The 21,830-nt window shown below is 45.0% G+C and overlaps 1 protein-coding gene across 1 annotated transcript in view; it reads right to left on the minus strand.

Moving 5' to 3' along the window:
• Positions 1–16,099, minus strand: part of LOC120874593 (solute carrier family 22 member 6-like) — a 26,905-nt gene extending 10,806 nt beyond the window's left edge. Inside the window, exons 1-8 of the mRNA XM_040256077.1 lie at positions 15,606–16,099; positions 6,974–7,077; positions 4,659–4,813; positions 3,046–3,214; positions 2,568–2,691; positions 2,306–2,409; positions 440–654; positions 182–290 (exon numbers count right to left, since the gene is read on the minus strand). Of these exons, the coding sequence (XP_040112011.1) occupies positions 182–290; positions 440–654; positions 2,306–2,409; positions 2,568–2,691; positions 3,046–3,214; positions 4,659–4,813; positions 6,974–7,077; positions 15,606–15,974 (1,349 nt within the window). The 5' untranslated portion in view covers positions 15,975–16,099. The remainder of the gene's footprint in view (positions 1–181; positions 291–439; positions 655–2,305; positions 2,410–2,567; positions 2,692–3,045; positions 3,215–4,658; positions 4,814–6,973; positions 7,078–15,605) is intronic.
• Positions 16,100–21,830: the final 5,731 nt, after the last annotated feature.

The raw sequence follows: 21,830 nt of genomic DNA on the forward strand, positions 1-21,830 counted from the left end.
TTTTGAGTTACTAGTACCATCTTCCTTTTTGTCTTTAATTTGTTCTAGTTTCTGTGTGGTTTTGTTCTTTCTTGCCTTAAAAAATAATGGCTTGACCTTTGTGCTCTTTCCGACTGGAAACCATCTGGCCCTAGGGCCTGATTGTTCCATCCCAGGACTCCTCCCCAACACCCCCACTCACCGCATTACTGTGGGGTACAGCTCCCCCATGTACATAAAGAGGCAGTTCATGGAGCCAATCAAACAGCCTTTTCCTATCACGGCCATCGTGATGCGGAGGAATATGTGATCTGGAAGGAAACGAGGTGGTGATAACGTGCTGGGAAGGATTTGGAGGAGCCTTGAGTTTTTCACACCCTCTGGGTAGCTAACTTGGGCCAGATTGAGAGCCGCGCTTGGGGAAGGACCAGGACGGGAGCTGGAATGGGGTGGTACTCACCCAGGGGTATCATTGCACAGGTCACAATGAAGACCCCCGACAACAGCAAGGAGGCTGTTTGGGTACGTTTGCGGCCAAGTGATTTGGTGGCCAAAAAGCCCAGGAAATAAAATGGTGGGTCCACAATCGTGAAGAACACCTGGGCCAGGTAGATGTTGATCTCAAAACTCTGCAGACTCATGACCATGCCATAAAGGCTGAAAAGGAGTACGAACCTGGGTCAGAAACAGAAGGGATATGCTTTGAGTAATAGGCATGCCACATCTACATGGTAATTACAGTTGGCAAACTGCTCTATCTGTTCTTTCCTTTAGGCCTTATATCAGTCTTTCAGTGGAGTTTTTATATTTTGAATGCAGATAAATTCTTCCTTTAATTATAAAAAAATGTTATCTATCATATGTTTAAAAATTACCTAGGAGAAAATAATTTTACCTCACAACATGTCCTCTTCCCTTCCTTCCAGTTCCCTGCTCTGCATGTGTGTGTTTGTGCGCGTGCGCGCTCACGTGTTCTCACTCATCCAGCTCTTTGTGACCCCCATGGACCACAGCACATCAGGCTCCCCTGTACCTTCACTATCTCCCAGAGGTGGTTCAGATTCATGTCTGTTGAATCAGTGATGCTATCTAACCATCTTATCCTCTGCCGCCCTCTAAGTTTTCCTTCAGAACAGTTATGGAAGTGTGCAATTCAAGTGAGATCACGGTTATACTCCTGTCAACTGCAAACGACCCCCTTGCCAGGGACACGTTGCATAGTATTTAGGAAGACATAGTGGCAGACAGCCTCCAGGTTGGGCCCCTGCTAGCAGACCCACTCTAGACATGCTCCTTGCTGGTGTGATGAAGTGGGCAGCCATGGTGGGAAAGTCCTTGTGAAAAACTGAGAGCAATCTCTAGAAGCTGAGGTTTACTCCCAGCTGATAGCCATCAAGAAGCCTCAGCCCTACAACTGCAAGGAAATTAGTTCAGGTAACAGCTGAAAAATCGATGATTTCAAATTGTGATGCTGGAGAAGACTCTTGAGAGTCTTTTGGACAGCAAGGAGATCAAACCAGTCAATCCTAAAGAGATCAACTCTGAATATTCATTGGAAGGACTGATGCTGAAGCTGAAACTCCGATACTCTGGCCACTTGATGCCAACAGCTGACTCATTGGAAAAGACCCTGATGCTGGGAAAGATTGAGGGCAGGAGAAGGGGGCGGCAGAGGATGAGATGGTTGGATGGCATCTTTGATTCAATGGACATGAGTTTGAGCAAATTCCAGGAGATAGTGAAAGACAGAGGAGCCTCATGTGCTGCGGTCCATGGAGTCACAAAGAGTTGGACATGACTGGGCTACTGAACAACAACCTGGGTGAGCTTAGAAGTGGTCTTCTCGGGTTGAGCATCCAGATGGGAATGTGAAGTCCTAAGCTGAGAACTCAGCTAAGCTCTCCCTGGATTCCTGACCCATGGAAATGGTGAGATAATAAGTGTGTGCTATTTCAAGCTGTTAAGTATGTAATTTGTTACATGGCAATAGAAGAATGCAGACTTCTTCAGGAGAATGTGAGAGCCTGTGATACAGAACTCTTAGGTCCAGAAGCTCAGGACTTCTTGGGGTGGCTGCCTCTGTTTTTTCTCAAGGTCAGTCGTGCCACTTGGCTGAGCTGCAGGCTCAGGAGATGAGGGAGAGCTGGGCTTTCTCTCTCTCCCTCAGCAGGTGGGGAGCCCTCTGAGTCTCCAGAGTACCTGTGTCCTTTCCCACTGGCGGCGGGGCTTCCCTCAGCCTCCCACCTGCCCAGGCTGTCCTGTTTCCTCAGTCTGCTTATCTGCCCATCAGTTTGTCTGTCTCTTACCTGAGTGGGGATGGACCTACCACAGTGGGGTGATACAGAAGAAGAGCTGACGGAGAGCAGGGGAGCGCAGCAGCTGCAGCATCGATGGCTGGGCTGGGCTCTTCTGCAGACTCCTCTGGAGCAGCTGCTTGGATAGATGGGGCTCAATGCTTAGCTTCCCCTGGGGACCCCTCCCTTCACCCCCTGCCTGGGAAGCTCCAGACAACCTGGGTTCTAGAATGGGGGTGGGGGCAGGTGGAGCCCTGGTGGGGTATCACAGAGGGTCTTGGGAGGGGGTCTCACCTCCACACTCAGCTTGGCGCCCTCTTTTTGCTTCCCATTGATCTGGGCCACTCTCTGCAGGGCCTTCAGGGTGAGGTCCAGGTTCCCCAAGGAGGAGTGCCAGAGGGCAGACTCTACGAAGAACCTGTGGGTGGGGTTTGGGGGTGGCATGAATTTAGCCTGAGTTGACAGAGTTGTGGGTTTCTGAGAAAGGCACAGACCAGAGTGGGAAGACAGCTGGGAGGGGTGAAAAGAATCTTGGGCTGAGGTTAGGAGCTCTGGGTTCTACTTCAAGGATTATCCCTGCCTACTTGGGAGACCTGGGATAAGTCTTACCCCTTTCTGGCCACGGTCTTCCCCACCTAACAGTGTGGACATTGATTCTTTTTGCTTTGCTCTGCTCTTATATTAAGGAGGTAGGGAAGGGGTGTTCTAGGAGATGCTATACCCATCTGTGACTTATTTTGAGCACTCTACTCTACACTGAGGTTCCACTCACCTGGAGTAGACGAAGGTGACGAAGAGGGGCAGAGACACCAATAGCTGCAGGTGGCGCCAGTGGGGAAGAGCATAAGCCATGCCAGCCAGGGAGAGCTGGCCTAGGGTGGGAACAAATCCTAATAGGAGGCCCAGACTTGGACGGGCATGGATGGGCAACCACTCCAGATCTGGGGAGAAGAGCAGAGCTTAGGTTGAAGTCAGTTGTGTGAATATGTGTGTATTTGGGGGGTGGAGGAGGAGCCTCACACTGGAGTGGAAGGGCTCATCTCGTGAGCTCAGTCCTACTCTGCACCCCTAGGCCCCTCATTGGATAAGGCAAGGATGGTATGATATTTAGATAGGTTCAGTGTGTGTGTGTGTGTGTGTGTGTGTGTGTGTGTGTGTGTAGGGATGGTCTCGAAGGTTCTGAATTCCTATGCATGCTCCTAATCAGTGTCAGCAACCTCAACATTCATATTTCCTTGCTTCTCCCGAACCTCTTTTGACCTGCCTACAGCCGCTCCCACTGCACTTCTTCAACTCGTTTTAATTGAACAAGCATTTAGAGTTGAAGATCCTGTGCCATGCCCTTTGCTTGACCTGGGAAATAGAGATGAATGAGCCTTATGCTCAGGCCATTCTGCAGCACTTTCATTTCCTCCAAGGGGTCATACTCTGGCCTCAGGGACTTGTATATTCTTTTGTTTTTGTCTAGAACTCTGCCCAAGAACTTTACTTCCTCTCTTTCCGCCTCACATTTTGTGCAGTTCTGAGCTTAGATGTTACCACTTCTGGGGTGATTTCCTGGCTCCTCAAGTCCTGATTGAACACCCCACTTCTGAACTCCCACATCATCCAGGATAGCCCCCATCCTAGCCTTTAGTAAATCAATTTGTAACTGCTTGGCAGCTCACCCAGTCTACTATTAACTCTTTAAGGTCATGGGTAGGGTCCTCTTGTTCATTTGTTTATCCACAGTGCTGGATGTGACACAAAGTAAATGCCTTTTGAAATTGTATTTAATAAACAAGTGTTGAATAAAGGATTCCCTGGCTTCTCTAAGCAACCCCACTCCAATCTCTGAGTCTTTACTTAGTTCATCCTTACAATGATCCCTGCTGCTGCTGCTAAGTCGCTTCAGTCGTGTCTGACTCTGTGCGACCCCAGAGACGGCAGCCCACCAGGCTCCCCCATCCCTGGGATTCTCCAGGCAAAAACACTGGAGTGGGTTGCCATTTCCTTCTCCAATGCATGAAAGTAAAAAGTGAAAGTGAAGTCGCTCAGTCGTGTCCAACTCTTAGCGACCCCATGGACTGCAGCCCACCAGGCTCCTCCGTCCATGGGATTTTCCAGGCAAGAGTACTGGAGTGGGGTGCCATTGCCTTCTCCAACAATGATCCCTAAATCCCTATGAATTCCAGCCCCAAGTGATCAGAGCCACCAAAGAGGCCATGATCTTAATTTTTTTTCTTGGGGCACTACCTACTCCAGGAAAGACCCAGATAGGTCAGAATGGGCTGGGACAGGTTCTCAGAGAAGGAGCTGAGGCTTGCATCTATCAGGTTCCCTGGTTCACTGCACCCCTGTGATTGAGGAGTCCCCATGAGCTGACCCTCCTGGGTTCTTGCTCACTCAGAATCATAGACGAGCTGCTGGCACCCGACACAGCCATGCCTAGGAGGAATCGGCAACCGCAGTAGGCTGAGAAGTTGAGGGCGAAGGCAGCGCAGGTCCCTGAGACCACTAACAGCAGGTAGCTCCAGGTCAGCACCTTCAGGCGGCCCAGCCTGTGAAAGGAGGGGAAACCTGGCAAGCGCATTGCTTGCTCCCCTGTCCCGTGTCCCTGGATGTCTCATCCTTGATGCCCTGGGCAATCTAACAGGTGCTTGTGAGGCTGCCTGCATGTGACCATGGGGTAGATGCTGAGATGGGAGGTGGAGAATAATTGGGTGAAGGTAGGCATCTAGGGGAGGCCCCTTGGATTGCTGCTGTCCAGGGTCCTGATGCATCTCAGCAAACCTCTGTGGAGGGAGTCACACAGCTTTATCAGAATCACAGAGGTGTGTGGAAAGCAATCCAGATTCCAGAGCCCCACTTACGGCCTATTGCATATCTGGAAGGTATGCTAGAAACCTAATTTTTAACATGCTTCCAGGGTTTGGGAACCACTACTTTGGGGTGTGGTTGATTCTTTGACTGTTGGTTGATGGAAACAACCAACATTCCTGTTAGGAGACAGCCTTTTGTGATATATTTTTAAATTGATGTATTATTGACATATAGCAGTGAAATAGTTTCAGGTGTATAACATAATGATTCTATATTTATACATTGTGAAATGAGCACTACAATAAATCTACTTAAAATCTATCACTATATATAGTTACCATAATTTTTTTTGTGTGTGATGAGAACACTTAAGATCTCACTTTGTGACTTTCAGATATGCAATACAGTATTATTAAGTACAGTCATCATGCTGTACACTACATTCCCATGATTTACTTATTTTGTAACTTGGTAACTTTTGACCTTCTTCACTCATTTTGGCCATCCCCTCCACCTGTCTCTAGCAACTAACAGTCTCTTCTCTGTATCCATGAGCTTGGTTTATGGGATTTTTATTTTTGGGAAACCTATGCAAGGTTTATGCTTTTGCAAAATGGATTTGACTGTGGCTTATATTTTATGAATGATAAAGCTGATTTTGTGTCTTTGATCTGCTGTGACATAGTATTTTCAAACCGTTAAAAGTTTTTTAAATTTATTTATTTTTTAATTGAAGGATAATTGCTTTATAGACTTTTGTGGGTTTCTGCCATATATCAATAAGAATCAGCCATGGGTACACCCTTAAATTTTATTCTTTAGAAAACTGCCTCTTATTATTCATCGCATGGTTATTTTTCTGGTCTCTGGCCTGGAAGACAGTCAGGGTTAGGGTAAACACTGAGTTGCAGGTACTAATTTAACCCTTATCACAGCCTCCATTTTATAGATGGACAAGCCAAGTTTGAGAGAGGTGGTATAACCTTCTTGTGGCACACAGTTATGGCAGACCTGAGGCTGCTCCCTCACTGTTATTGATTGCCAGGTCTGTGTGTGTGTTTGTGACACTCACATATCACATACAAGGCAGAAGTGGGGGGAAGCAATTTCTTCTGGGTGTCAGAAAATCTGGATTCCTGTCCTGCTTTTTCTACTTGTTAGCTGTGTGACTGTACTTTTTTTAAAAACGTAAACATTAAATATTTACTTTAGGACTTCCCTGCTGGCACAGTGGATGGGAATCCGCCTGTTAAGTCTGCAGGGACTTGGATTCGATCTTTGGTACAAGAAGATGCCACACACCACGCACCAGCTAAGCCCATGCGCCACGGCTACTGAGGCTGTGTGCTGCGATGACAAACCCGAGTGCCTAGTGCCTGTGCTTCACAGCACAGAGTAGTCCCTGCTCTCCGCAGCTAGAGAAAAGCCCCTGAGCAGCAACAAAGACCCAGCACAGCCAGGGAAAAAAAAGTATACAATCACAAAAGTAATGAACTACCATAAAAGTTCAAACAGTATAATAACAAAGAATGAAAAGTTCTCTTCTTTCCAATCCCACTCCTCAGAATTAACAACATAATTTTCTGGGTTCCTTCTAGGCACCTTGGGCAAATTATCTAGCATCCCTGAACCTCAGTGTCCTCATTAGTAAAATGCAGTTAACGGTAACATTCATGCTGGCTTCACGAGGGTATTTTGAGGAGGAACTGAAAGGAGGTGAACCTGGAAAGTGCTGATGGACAGTTGTGTGATTCCTACAGACCTTCCAGACACGGTCAGGCTTGGGTGGATCAGTTCTGTGTCCCCCTCTGGATTCTCAGGGCTGCCAGTCTCCCCTCTGTGTCCAGCCTAGAGGGGCTATGTTTTTGCTCTTTGATTCAGGCTTGTTTATCACTGACCTGTCTGCCATGATCCCAGACATCAAGCTTCCGACCAGTATTCCTGCCATGAAGATGGACTGACTCAACTGCAGCAAAGTCTTGCGTGTACACACAAGGTCCCACTGTGAGGAAGGAAGAACCGGAGTCAAGGAGAGCCAGGCTGGCCCCACCACAGTCCACTCCATCCTTCCTGGTGGGCTGTGTATGTTGGATTGGGACTGGCACATAAGGAGAGCCTGCTTCCCTGAGTCACACGATCTTTCTTGCCATCTTCTCCTGGTGACAATGATTCAAGTGATTTCAAAACACGTAAGAGATATTTTTGGGAATGACTGAGTAGCCTGCTCCCCTTTTTCAGAGCACTAATCGCTTACCCTCTTTCAGGGCTCTTTAACCTGTCCCTCTTTGAGTGCAGCTGAAGAAAACTGATAGAATTAAAAATCTGGTTCTTTTTCTTACAGATTTGGAAAAGGGACTCAGAGAAGCAACGCTGGGATGAGAGGGCCAAATGTGGAACAACGTGGAAGTGGAGTTGAGAAACCATGCGACAGAGAGTGGGAGAGGAGAAAAAGCAGCAGGGGAAGAGAGGTAGGGGGAGAAAGGGGAGGGGGAAGGGGGAGAGGAGGAGAGCTGAGGGGAAGAAGGATGAGGAACCTAGTTAGAGAGATCAGGGTGAGAGCACAGTGCCAGAGAGGTAGGGATGGAGAGCCCAGGTGCCCTGGTTCTCCTCAACCACCTGACTGCCGTCTCTCATAAGACTGGGCTCAAGTTCTTGACCTAGGGTTCTGTGAAATACCCTTGCATCCTTCCCTTAATTTTCCATAAACAAGTCTGAGAGGGTGTAGTTATTTGCAATCTTGTGTAAGCAGCACTTGAATACCTTAACTAATAGTTTAACTTTTGTTGCTCTTTTTAATGAATATTAGAAAAAAGATTCCCATTTTAAAAGTACTTCATTTCGAGGTGGAGTAAAACATCTCTAGAGCCTGCAGAAAAATCATACTGCTCACAGACGCCTTTAAAATTAAGTAAAGATGACAAATGAGTGTGACATTTCCTTTACAAGTAAGAGCTAATTTTTGTATACTTTTGAGTGAGTTTTAAAACTCATTTCTTTTGTTAACAGAAAAAAGAAAAAGGAAAAGGGACGGGGATGACCAGGATGTTTACGGAATGCTCCCTAGGTTGTATTAATATATATCCAAATGAATTCATCCTTCAGGTATAATTGTTTGATAATCTTGATTTGATTGGAAAGACGTCCTTATTTGTGAATTTAATTATTACTGTGGGACTATTAATACCCTGTGCACACACCACATGATATACAATTTGGGAGGCTGGTATTTGAACACTTTCTCTAAAGAGCAATGGACTTTCAGACAGAGTAAGAGAAATATCGCTCTCTGCCAATTACATGCAGAATCTAAAAAAAAAAGAACAAATACATTTGAACAAGTGAACCAAAAAATGATACAAATGAACTTCTTTACAAAACGGAAAGAGACTTACAGACTGAGAGGAGGAGCTTATGGTTACCAGGGGGAAAGGGGGGAGGGCAGGGATAATTAGGAAGTTTGGGATAGACATGTACACACTGCTATATTTAAAATGGGTAATCAACAAGGACCTACTGTATAGCACAGAAACTCTGCTCAATATTATGCAACAACCTAAAGGGGGAAAGAATTTAAAGAAGAATAGATACAGGTATATGTATAACAGAATAACTTTGCTGTACAGCTGAGACTAACACAGGTTGTTAAATAGCTATGCATGCACCCTCAGTCGCTGCAGACATGTCTGACCCTTTGCGGCCCTGTGGACTGTAGACCGCCAGGCTCCTCTGTCCATGGGATTCCCCAGGCAAGAATACTGGAGTGGGTTACTATGTCCTCCTCCAGGGGACTTTCCTGACCCAGGGAACAAACCTGCATCTCCTGCATTGCAGGAGGATTCTTTACCCACTGAGCCATCTGAGAAGCCCTAAATAAACTGTGGAGAATTCTGAGAGAGATGGGAATACCAGACCACCTGACCTGCCTCTTGAGAAACCTGTATGCAGGTCAGGAAGCAACAGTTAGAACTAGACATGGAACAACAGTCTGGTTCCAAATAGGAAAAGGACTACATCAAGGCTGTATATTGTCACCCTGATTATTTAACTATACGCAGAGTACATCATGAGAAATGCTGGGCTGGAGGAAGCACAAACTGGAATCAAGATTGCCGGGAGAAATATCAATAACCTCAGATATGCAGATGACACCACCCTTATGGCAGAAAGTGAAGAACTAGAGCCTCTTGATGAAAGTGAAAGAGGAGAGTGAAAAAGCTGGCTTAAAGCTCAACATTCAGAAAACTAAGATCATGGCATCCGGTCCAATCACTTCATGACAAATAGATGGGAAAACAGTGGTAACAGTGGCTGACTTTATTTTTTGGGGCTCCAAAATCACTGTAGATGGTGATTACAGCCATGAAATTAAAAGACGCTTACTCCTTGGAAGGAAAGTTATGACCAACCTGGACAGCATATTAAAAAGCAAAGACATTACTTTGCCAACAAAGGTCCATCTGGTCAAAGCTATGGTTTTTCCTGTGGTCATGTATGGATGTGAGAGTTGGACTATGAAGAAAGCTGAGCACTGAAGAATTGATGCTTTTGAACTGTGGTGTTGGAGAAGACTCTCAAGAGTCCCTTGGACTGCAAGGAGATCCAACCAGTTCATCCTAAAGGAGATCAGTCCTGGGGGTTCATTGGAAGGACTGATGTTGAAACTGAAACTCCAATACTTTGGCCACTTGATGTGAAGAGCCGATCCATTTGAAAAGACTGTGATGCTGGGAAAGATTGAGGACAGGAAGAGAAGGGGACGACAGAGGATGAGATGGTTGGATGGCATCACTGACTCAGTGGACATGGGTTTGGGTGAACTCCGGGAGTTGGTGATGGACAGGGAGGCCTGGTTTGCTTCGATTCATGGGGTCGCAAAGAGTCGGACACGACTGAGCAACTGAACTGAAATATAAAATGAAAAGTGAAAAAAAGCAATGAACTTTTTTTGCTGTTTTATTCAAATAACTACTCTTCTGTAATTCTATGTGTTATCTGATATAACTTTTATTTTAAAAAGACTTTAGGGCTTTGTCAAACTGGGACTTCATTTTAATAGTCCTTATTGGAAACTTGTGAATAGAATATGACCGTGGAGATGGAGAAGCATTGTAGAGAGGAGTTAGGAATAAGATAGACGGGAACTGAGGAATGGAACGATGAGAAGCAAGAGGGTGTAGGAAAGAAGAGAGAAGTCAGAGAAGTGCTGGAGGAGGGGAGGATTAGGAGTGTGGGATTAGCAGACGCAGACTATTGTATACAGGATGGATAAACAACAAGGTCCTGCTGGATAGCATGGGGAACTATATTCAATATCCTGTGATAAAGTGTAACGAAAGAATATGAAAAAGAATATATATATATGTGTGTAACTGGATCACTGTGTTATATAGCAGAAATGAACACAAGTGCACTATGAAGTACATTGTAAATCAACTGTGAGTGATAGTTGCTCAGTTGTGTCTGACCCTTGGCGATCCCGTGGACTGTACCCTGCCAGGCTTCTCTGTCCATGGAACCCTCCAGGCAAGAATACTGGAGTGTGTTGCCATCTCCTTCTCCAGGGAAATCAACTGTACTTCAATAAAATTAAAAAAAATAGATGTATCAATTTTAGAGAAAATGGCAAAATAAGGATTTGTCAAATAACAAAAGAAGTCAGAGGAGTGAGAAGAGAACAAAATTTGTATGCAGCCTGGTGATGAAATCTGGGTGTAGTTCAGAATAGAAACTGATAAATGAATATGGAATATGTAGTCAGAAAGAATTTCTCTGCCTCTGCTTTGCCCTAAGGCACTTGTCTTCTGTAAAAGCAACAGTGCAAGGGGTTATATCACCTTAGGGTGAGCATAGACTTTTACTATATACATTTTCTTCATGTACACCTGAGACTCTTGAGGATCATATACCTCTGTGTGCTCCTGGGCCTCATACACACACACACACACACACACACACACACACACACACATATAGATATATTTGAGTAAACTCTGGGAGTTGGTGCTGGACAGGGAGGCCTGGCATGCTGCGATTCATGGGGTCGCAAAGAGACACGACTGAGCGACTGAACTGAACTGAACTGATACAGTGCTTATATATATATATATAAAAGTTGAAGCTTATTTACATTGTACCTCACAGTATATTTGTGTTCATTTCTGCTGTATAGCAAAGTGATCCAGTTACACACACACATATATTCTTTTTCATATTCTTTTCTATTATGGTTTATCACAGTATATTGAATATAATTCCCTTCGCTATACAACAGGACCTTGTTGTTTATTCATCCCTAAGGAACCAAAGCGTAGGAATGGGTAGTGGTGGGTTTGAGGGAGGCTCAGAGAATTGCTGCCTAGGACAGCTCTGCACTGCTAACTTGATAAAGCCTGTGATAAATGAAAGATGCTGTGAGACTGGCCTCAGGGGAAAGAAGAAGAGAAAACAAGTGGCAATGGGACCAGGAAGCAGAGCCATGAAATGGTAACTGCTGTTCAACTGCAGAACAGAAGTGAAAGGGGGACCCCGGCCAGCCATTCATAGTAACTCAGGCCCTCCCTTGCCTTATAGGCACTGGATCTGGGGTGGGCACCTGACCCAGGTCAGAAAATGTCTTTCCTAGAATTTTTCAAAGTTGAAGCAGAGAGGCCTTCCCTGCTGGTTCGGTGATAAAGAATCTGCCTGCCAATGCGGGAGACATGACTTTGATCCCGGGTCCTGGAAGACCCCGCGTGCCTTGGAACAACTAAGCCTGTGCGCCACTACTATTAAGCCTGTGGTCTAGAGCCTGGGAGCCGCAACTGCTACTGAGCTCGCATGCTGCAGCTCCTGGAGCCCTGGCGCCATAGGACCTGGGCTCAGCAACAAGAGAAGCCGCCGCAGTGAGAAGCCTTTGCGCCACAACTGGAGAGGAGCCCTTGCTTGCTGCAACCAGAGAAAAGTCCGCGCAGCAACGAAGACCCAACACAGTCAAAGGTAAATAAATAAAATTATTCAGAAAACTTTAAAAAAGGTGAAGCAGAGAGACAGTTATTAGAAGTGAGCCCAGAATGGGCAGTGGGCATGTTAAACGAAGCATCTGTGTCATAGTTACATGCTCATCATGCAGAGAATAGATGAGAACCAACAAAGGTCTTATACACATGGCCCTGGTTCCCCTGGCCCCTAGAGCCAGCTCCGCCTTTGTTTGTCTTGTGGTTGGGTTATGGGAACCTTTATACCCTCTTCTCATGCTCAGATTAGTTTGAGTTGAATTGCAGCCACTAGCAAACAGGAGTCCTGACTCATACAGTTCAGATAGAAGCTGCCAGTTATTTAGTTCAGTTCAGTCACTCAGTCGTGTCCGACTCTTTGCAACCCCATGGACTGCAGCACCCCAGGCCATCACCAACTCCCAGAGTTTACTCAGACTCATGTCCGTTGAGTTGGTGATGCCATCAACCATCTCATCCTTTGTTGTCCCCTCCTCCTCTCGCCTTCAATCTTTCCCAGCATCAGGGACTTTTCAAATGAGTCATTTCTTCGCATCAAGTAGCCAAAGTATTGGAGTTTCGGCTTCAGCATCAGTCCTTCCAATGAATATTAAGGACTGATTTCCTTTAGAATGGACTGATTGGATCTCCTTGCTATCCAAGGGACTCTCAAGAGTCTTCTGCAACACCATAGTTCAAAAGCATCAATTCTTCATCACTCAGCTTTCTATATAGTCCAACTCTCACATCCATACATGACTACTGGAAAAACCATAGCTTTGACTAGACGGTCCTTTGTTTGGGAAAGTAATGTCTCTGCTTTTTAATATGCTCTCTAGGCTGGTCATAACTTTTCTTCCAAGGAACATACTCAGGATATTTTAATTCAGAAGGAAATAGGAGGGGACTTCCCTGGTGGTCCAGTGGTTAAGAATCCACCTTGCAATGCAGGGGATGCACATTGGATTCCTGGTCGGGAAGCTAAGATCCCACTTGTCTCGGAGCAACTCAGCCAGTGTGCCACAAATATTGACGCCTCCTTGCCACAACTAGAAAGTCTGTGTGCTGCAAAGAAAGATCTCGCATGATGCAACTAAGACCTGACTTGGCTAAATAAATAAATAAATATTAAAAAAGAAAATAAGGAGAAGAGCTCAGGTAGTTTTTTTTTTTTTTAATTATTATAACCCAAAGCTAGCATCTTATTTCTTATACTATTTTTTTTTTTTTTTTGCTTTGCATTCAGAGGGATGAAGTGTCCCTTTGGGATACAGGGCCCTTTGGGAGTTCTTTCCAAGGGGCAAGCTGGGACTTGTCTTCTTCAGGTGACCTGTGCTGCTGTGCCTACTAGATACAGCCACATGGCCTGGGTGGAGCATCTTCATTGAGACTAATCTTCTTGCTTAAGCAACCCTTGATAACTTGTGAGCTATTTCATTTGCTTCATTGAAAAGGCTCAGCTTCACACAGGGCTATACATGTAATCTGGTTATTATCCTAATGAAGTGTTTTCTGGTGCAGCCTTTGGCATTATTGGCCCAAGGAAGAGTTATCCTGGTTGTGTTCATTAAAATATTGTGGACGTTGGTCCCACACACAGAACCTGTTGGAAGAGGACTGGATTATTCTTGGCCTTTCCCCACAACTCAGGAAAATTGTGGGCATCTGGCTTTGTCAGTCACCGAAACTGATGATGACTACTAACTCCATTTAGAAGGAAAGCTAAGGTGCTCACTCACCCAGATTCTTTGCTCCAGATGGCAAGGAATCCAAAGAAATTTGAGCTTCTGATCACACTGCCTGCTGTTTTGAACAGAACAACAGCAAGGTTGATATTAATAGTTCCTGGAGTATTGTCGAACTTGGAAAGCAGGGTGCAGAGTTTTAAGAAGGGAAATGGAAAAGCAGAATTGGAGGGATTGATAGCATACAAGTTAAGGTAGGCAGAGGAGGATGTCTTAGAATTTGAGTGGAGGCTGGAGAATAAGGAAGGTGTTCCCCCTCAACCATGCCAGGAGGAGATGTCTTATGACGCTCAGAGGGAGGAGGACTAGCCATCCTTACTCACCTTCTGCTTCTGTGTCTTGGGTCTGGCTAGTGGGAAGTATGGCTTAACTCCTACCACTTTCAGACTGATGCCACATCAGGCAGGTCTGGAGATTGTGTTCACCCACAGCCCCGTCTCAAGTCATCTTTTCTGCACAGCCCTGATTACCAGGCAATGGGCCACATAATCCCACTATTTGCCCCTTGGTGTGATGATTAGATTAAATGTAGACACCTGAGCCAATTGCAGGATTGTGACGGGGGCTACTCATCAATGTGTTGGGTTGAGCCAATCAGAGCCTTTTCTAAGAATTTGAATTAAGATTTACAGAAATGTTCTGGCTGGTGCGTTCGTGTGACTCTTTGCGACCCCATGGACTGTAGGCCCCCAGGCTCCTTTGTCCATGCGGATTCTTCAGGCAAGAATACTGGAGTTGCCATGTTGCCATGCCCTTCTCCAGGGGATCTTCCCAATCCAGGGATTGAACCTGCACCTCTTATGTCTCCTGCATTGGCAGCAGATTCTTTACCACTAATGTTATCTGGGAAGCCTCTTCGGTTGGTGGTGGGCCCTAAATCTGAGAGGTAATGGGTCAGAGCTGGGATCAGCAGTCGTCTTGTGAGAGGAGCACACAGATGAAATGGGTTGAGGAGGAGAGTCATAGAGTGAGTGTATAGTGATGCCTCTGGTGCTCCAGTCCCTGGTTCCAGTTGCCATGAAGCCTGGACACGCTTTGTTTCCTGCCCTTGGATTTCCTGAGATCCCTTTCCTCATGAGCTGACTGGAGAGAGCCTCTCTTTCTTGCAACCAAAAGACCATTGACTAGAACAGATGTTAAGAGCACGATCCATGCGACAGCTACAGAGTGCAGAATTCAGCCGGATGAACCATTTAGCAGGCCAGGGAGACTCTACAATTGGCTGTGTGTGTTTCGGGGGAGGGGTGTTAAATCACTAGAGATGAAAGGACCCTCCCCCTCCCCATAACCCTGTTCTCTTTCCCATCTTAGTTCCTTGGCTGCTCTCCATCTCCTGGCCCCAGCTGCCGAGAGCTATTTCTAGATGAAGTCAGGAAATTGTTTTTGTCTCTAGGACTCTAAGCCCAGAATCCCCTGCTCAGGAATATTCTCTTTGCCCTCCACTCTCTGCTTGCCTCCTTTCTCCACCTCTCTGTACCACTCCCACACCTTCCTACTCTCAGGGTAACCAAAGTGGACTATTGAACTCCAGCAGCAGTATCTCTCTCTCTCTGGGGGAGGTTGGAGGGGCAGGGAACAGCCTTCTGCAAGGCGCTCCATAATCTTTTCTACCAAGAAGACCTCAATTCCAACCCCTGTTCTCTGTCCTGCATTTTGGGCAGAATGCTTCATAGCTCCAGGGTCTTTGGACAAATTCAGGTCAGGTTCGCACAGTCTGTGCGTGTGTGTCTCTGCGTGTGTGTGAGTATGTGTGGGGATGGTAAGATGGGGACGCAGGGGTTGGGAGGAGGAGCTGGGGGCCCAGGGCTTCTCACCTCAGTGACGATGGTGGAAGGGAAGGTGCTGTTGTCGTAGATCCAGCCATGGGGGCAGGGCTCTGTGGCCCCTGTGCCGTTGGTCTCTGTGCCATTGGGAAAGGGCGGTCCGCGCTGGGGGGAGGTGAAGAGGAGGCAGGACTCGGGCCGCCCCTGCCCATCCCGGGGCAGCCAGGCCTCCAGGTCCCCGTCCTCGCTGAGGTTGGTGTCGGCAGGTGGGCGGCAGTGGTGGGTGGGGATGGCGGCGGTGAAGTTCTGCAGGGTGTTGTGCAAAAACGTCAGGAGCAGGGGCAGAGTCAACAGAATCAGCTGGATCTTCTGGAAGCGGCCGACGCCCCCCACCTGCAGCAGGAGGTCATTGAAGGCCATGGGGTAGGACTCTGCAGGGGCCCAGGAGCGGAGGCCTCTTGCTCTCACAAACTTTCCAGGCTGTTGGTGCAGGGGCGGCGGGGAGGAGACAGGCTGTTGTTTGTCTTCTCAGTTCATCAGTTCCTGGTTCTGCTGTGGCCTTAAGTCACCCGAACTAAAAACTAGTGTTTATAACTTTTTTAGAGGTACCAAGTTAAACTGTGACTTGAAAGTAAGGCGATGAATTATTAAGACTCACTGGGTCAATGATTTGTTCCAGGGGACCTTAAGGGCAGCTAAAGTTAGATTGGCCGCATGGCCAAAAAAAAGAGGGAACCCTCATCAGAGGTAATGTCAACAGTGCCTCTTTTCTCGTCGTAATACAATCCACTCCCAATTTTTCTCCTTCCCTCCTTCCCCTAACAGCTAAAACCAAGGAAATGTCCCCCACAGTCTATCCCATTATCGGTTTAACCATCCTCAAGCCAGGGGCAAAAAAGCTTCATTGAGACTGAGTATATACAATAAGATGCATCAACTTGGGAACCTCATTTTGACAAGTTTTAACAAATTTACACAGTCATATTGCTGTTCTTCAGTCACTCAGTTTTGTTTGACTCTTTGTGACCCCATGAACTGCAGCATACGAGGCTTCTCGGTCCTTTGCCATCTCTTGGAGTTTGCTCAAACTCATGTTCTTTGAGTCGATGATGCTACCGAACCATCTCATCCTCTGTTGTCCCCTTCTCTTCCTGCCTTCAGTCTTTCCCGGCATCAGGGTCTTTTCCAATGAGTCGCCTCTTCACATCAGGTGCCCTAATTATTGGAGCTTCAGTTTCAGCATCAGTCCTTCCAGTGAATCTTCACAGTTGATTTCCTTTAGGATTGACTGGTTCCATCTCCTTGAACTCTCAAGAGTCTTCTCCAACACCACAGTTCAAAAGCTTCAATTCTTTGGTGCTCAGCCTTCTTGATGATCCAACTCTCACATCCATACATGACTACTGGAAAAACCATAGCTTTGACTATACAGACCTTTTCTTCTTTTTCTTCTGATGCTGAAACTGGACAAAAATATTACAATAAAAGAAAATTGGGGACTTCCCTGGTGGTACAGTGGGTGGGAGTCTGCCTGCCAATTCAGGGGACAAATGTTTGATCCATGGTCCAGGACGATTCTATGTGCCTCAGAGCAATTGTGCCCTTATGCCACAACTACTGAGCCTTAGAGCCTGTGCTCTGCAACAAGGGAAGCCACTGCAATGAGAAGCCTACGTTCCACAACGAAGAGTAGCCCCCACTGGCTGCAACTAGAGAAAGCCCTCATGCAGCAATGAAGACCCAGCACAACCGAAAAAATAAAATGAATAAAATAACAAAAAAAGAAAACTAGAGACTGATATCCCTTATGATGAATGCAAAATTCTTACTATAGTTTTTATCAAATTGAAGTCAGCAATATACAAACAGGATAATGTATCTTGATGAAGTAGGGTTTATCCCAAGAATGCAAAACTGATTTAACGTTAAAAAACTCAATTAATATAATGCGTCATATTAGTAGACTAAAAAAAGGACAAATATACGATCATCTCAATCGACACAGAAAGGTCTTTTGACACAACAACATCCATGACAACACAACTTCTCAGCAAACCTGGAATAAAAGGGAATTTCTTCAAATTGATGAAGGACATCTATGGGAAAATTGTAGCCAACATTATATTTAATTGTGAAAGACTAAACGCTTTCCTCCTAAGTTCAGAAAGGAAGCAAGAATATTTACTCTCACCACTTTTATTCAACATTGTACTGAAGGTTATAAGCAGTGTAATAATTCTGTATAATGGCAACAAACAATTGCAGTTGAAATGAAATATCAGTAATAATTGCAACAGGGAACTGTGCTCAGTGTAATGTGGCAGCCTGAATGGGAGGGGGGTTTGGGGAAGAATGGATACATATATTTGTATGCCTGAGTCCTTTTCTTATCCATCTGAAACTATCATTGTTAGTGGGTTATACTCCAACGTAAAGTAGAAAGTTAAAAAATAATTCCATAAAGTATGAAATGTTTCGGTATAAAATTGATAAAGTATGTGCAAGATCTATACACTTAAAAGTGAAAAACATTGTTTAGAGAAATTAAAGAAGATCTTAAAAAATGGAGAACTATATCATGGACTGGAACACTCAATACTGTGAAGATAGGGGTGAGGTGGGAGGGAAGCCCAAGAGGCAAGTGTATATGTAAACTTACAACTGATTCACATTGTAGTATGGCAGAAACCAACACAACATTGTAAAGCAATTATCCTCCAATTAAAAATAAATGTAAAAAAAAATAAATAGAAAAGATACTGAATAAATAAGCCATATAATAACAATTCAGCAGTAAATGTTGTAACCCATAAAAATATTGTTAAGATGACAATTATTGCCCAAATGATCTACAGATTCAATGTAATATAAATAAAAATTTTAGTAGTTTTCTGGATAGAAATTTACAAGTTGATTTTAAAATTTATATGGAAATGCATAATATCTGGAGTAGCCAAAACAACTTTGAAAAGTTAAAATTAAGAGATATACACTGAGTTGAAAACTAGTTCTAAAGTTATAGTTATTAAGGTAATGTAGTGAAAGTGAAAGTGTTAGTAGTTTAGTTGTGTCTGACTCTTGGGACCCCATGGACTGTAGCCTGCCAGGCTACTCTGTCCATGGAATTCTCCAGGCAAGAACACTGGAGTGAGTTGCCATTCCTTTCTCCAGAGGATCTTCCTGACCTCGGAATTGAAACCAGGTCTCCTGCTTTGTAGGCAGACTCTTTACCATCTGAGTGTAACATTCATGTAAAGACACATAGCAGAGCAATGGTATAGAACAGAGAGTCCAAAATAGAGCCACATATATAACCAGCTGATCTTTGACCAAGTTATCTAGATAATTCAATGAGGAAAAAATTTGTTTTTCAAAAAATAGTGCTAGAATAATAGGTTACCATATGCAAAAAAAAAAAACAAAAAACAAAAACACCACAATTCTCCTTACACAACTAACTCAGAATGGATCATTGATCTCCATATGAGTTGAAATTGTAAAACTTCAATAAGAAAACAAGAGAAAATGTTAGTGTCATGGGGTTTAGCAAAGATTAAAAAAATAAGACAAAAAGCATGTACTATAAAAGAAAAAATCATTTAAAAATTGGACTTTAATCAAAATTAAAAAAATTTTGCTATTCAAAAATCACTGTTACAAAAATGAGGTAAACTATAAACTTGAAGAAAATATTTGCAAAACACATATCTGGCAAAAGATTTAAAAATTTATGTGGAAATACAAAGTATCTAAACTAGCCAAAACAGCTTTGAAAAATTTAAAAGGAGTGGATTCTTGTTTCTAGAATACATTAAAAAAAAAGCTTCCAACTCAATCAGTTTTGAACATATACTAAAGAAGAGATTTCGATGGAAATAAGCACATAAAGATTTCTTAATATCATTATTCACTAGGGAAATGCAAATTAAGACTACAATAAGATAACCACTACACCTTCCCTCCAATGGTTAAAATTCAAAATGTCAATCATACCAAGAGTTGGCAAAGATGTGGATCAACTGGAACTCTCACATACCTGGTGGGAAAGTGAACCACTTTGGAAAACTGGCTATATCCTAAAAAGTTAAGCATGCATCTTACATTCTACTCAGCCATTCAACTCCTTAATATGGGGTTGGTCAAAAAGTTCACTCTGGTTTTTCTGTAAGATGTTATGGAAAAACCAATACAAAGTTCTTGGTCAACCCAATATTTGCTCAAGAGAAATAGAAGTCGTGTCCACAGAAAAAGGGGCATGTAGGAAACTTTGGTGGCAATAAATACGCTTATCATCTTGATTTTAGTGATGGTTTCATGGGTGTATGCATTTGTCAAAACTGATCAAATTTTGCACTCTAAATATGAGCAACTAATTGTTACATTTCAAAAAAGCTGTAAAAATAAATTAAAGATGGCTTTGGCTGAAAATCACAGAAAAATCAGCTTATGATGGCTTAAAGAATCAGGAGGGTAAGGAGGACTTAAATTTAAATTCTTATCTTCATCAATTAGAGTAGATGTAGGTGGCTCCAGGACTGGTTAAATCACTGGCTCAGTGACACCATCAACTCTGTAGGTTAGCTCCATTTTCCCACTTTGTTACTTTTTTTTTTCCTCTTTGGCTGTACTGGGTCTTCACTGCTACACTTGCGCTTTCTCTAGTTGCCAATGCAAGGGGTGCAGGTTCGATCCTGGGTCAGGGAACTAGATCCCATATGCTGCAACTAAGAGTTCACATGCTGTAGCTAAGATCTCACATGTCACAACTAAGACCTGGCTAAATAAATAAATAATAAAAAACAGCACACGTTAATTTTCTTATAGTTTTGGAGCTCGGAAGTCTAAAATCAATGTGCTGGTATGGCTACATTCCTTCTTTGAGACTTCAGAGGAGAATTCATTTCCTTGCCTTTTGCAGCTTCTAGAGGCTGCTTGCATTCCTTGGCTTGTGGTCCCTCTTGTGTCTCTTCAACTTCTTGCTTCTCTTGCCACATCTCCCACTAAGCACCCTGCTCTCCTGCCTCTCTCGAGAAAAGGACTATTATGATCATGTCAGGCCCACTTAGGGAATCCAAGATAATCTCCCCATCTCAAGATCCTTAACTTATTCACATCACGAAAGTCCCTTTTCCTATGTAGGTTTCCAGGGTTAGGCTGTGGCCATCTTTGGGCATACATTGTTCAGCCTACCACATGATATGAAAGCTTAACTGGCTGGGCATCTGCTCTCCAAGGGACCACGTAACTCCTGGGAAGTGGGGAGAAGAGCCTGATGGAGGAATTTGGTGTGGCCTGTTGCCCTGGGATTTCTTTGGAAGGAATGATGTTAAAGCTAAAACTCCAGTACTTTGGCCACCTCATGTGAAGAGCTGACTCATTGGAAAAGACTCTGATGCTGGGAGGGATTGGGGGCAGGAGGAGAAGGGGACAACAGAGGATGAGATGGCTGGATGGCATCACTGACTCGATGGACGTGAGTCTGAGTGAACTCCGGGAGTTGATGATGGACAGGGAGGCCTGGCGTGCTGCGATTCATGGGGTCGCAAAGAGTTGGACACGACTGAGCGACTGAACTGAACTGAACTGAACTGATGCCTGGTTGCAGAGGTGAGACCTGGGATGCAAGGGTAGAGCCCTGGGAAGGAGACTTCTGAGGAGCCCTCTACTAGGATCGGGCAGTTGCAGAACTTCTTGAATGTGTCATTTTGGCTGGGAAGTGCTCAAGGCTGCAGGCAGAGAAATTGAGAGTGGCCTTAAAGGTTCTATCTACCCTGGCTGAAGATAGGACCTTGTGGTCAAAACCGGGGACAGCATCTGAGGCCACTGGGGTGGTGCATGATGGTACTAGAACTTGGGCCTCCAAGGCAAGAGGATGAGCTGTGAGCCAGTGTTTGGGTAGTGACCTCTTGGGGAGACAGTGTCAGAAGTCACCTACTGGTAATTGAAGAGTGGGAGGAAGGTGTAATTCCATTTGGACAAGGGTATGGGGTGAGTGCTCGCCTCGGCTGTCGCCCCTGACCTCGAGGTCAGGGGCAGTGGCCGAGAGGAGCCACACCACTCCCGAGGTCAGGGGCAGCGGCTGAGAGGAGCAATGCCACGTCCAAGGAGTGGCGGCTGCGTGGGAGGCTCCAAGAGGAGCTACTCCACGTTCAAGGTCAGGAGGGGCGGCCTTGAGGAGATACCCCTCATCCAAGGTAAAGAGCAGCAGCTGCACTTTGCTGGAGCAGCCGTGAACAGATACCAAGGTAAGAGAAATCCAAGTAAGACTGTAGGTGT

This window comes from Oryx dammah, unplaced genomic scaffold, assembly GCF_014754425.2.
Source record: "Oryx dammah isolate SB20612 unplaced genomic scaffold, SCBI_Odam_1.1 HiC_scaffold_15, whole genome shotgun sequence".
Lineage (NCBI taxonomy): Eukaryota > Metazoa > Chordata > Mammalia > Artiodactyla > Bovidae > Oryx > Oryx dammah.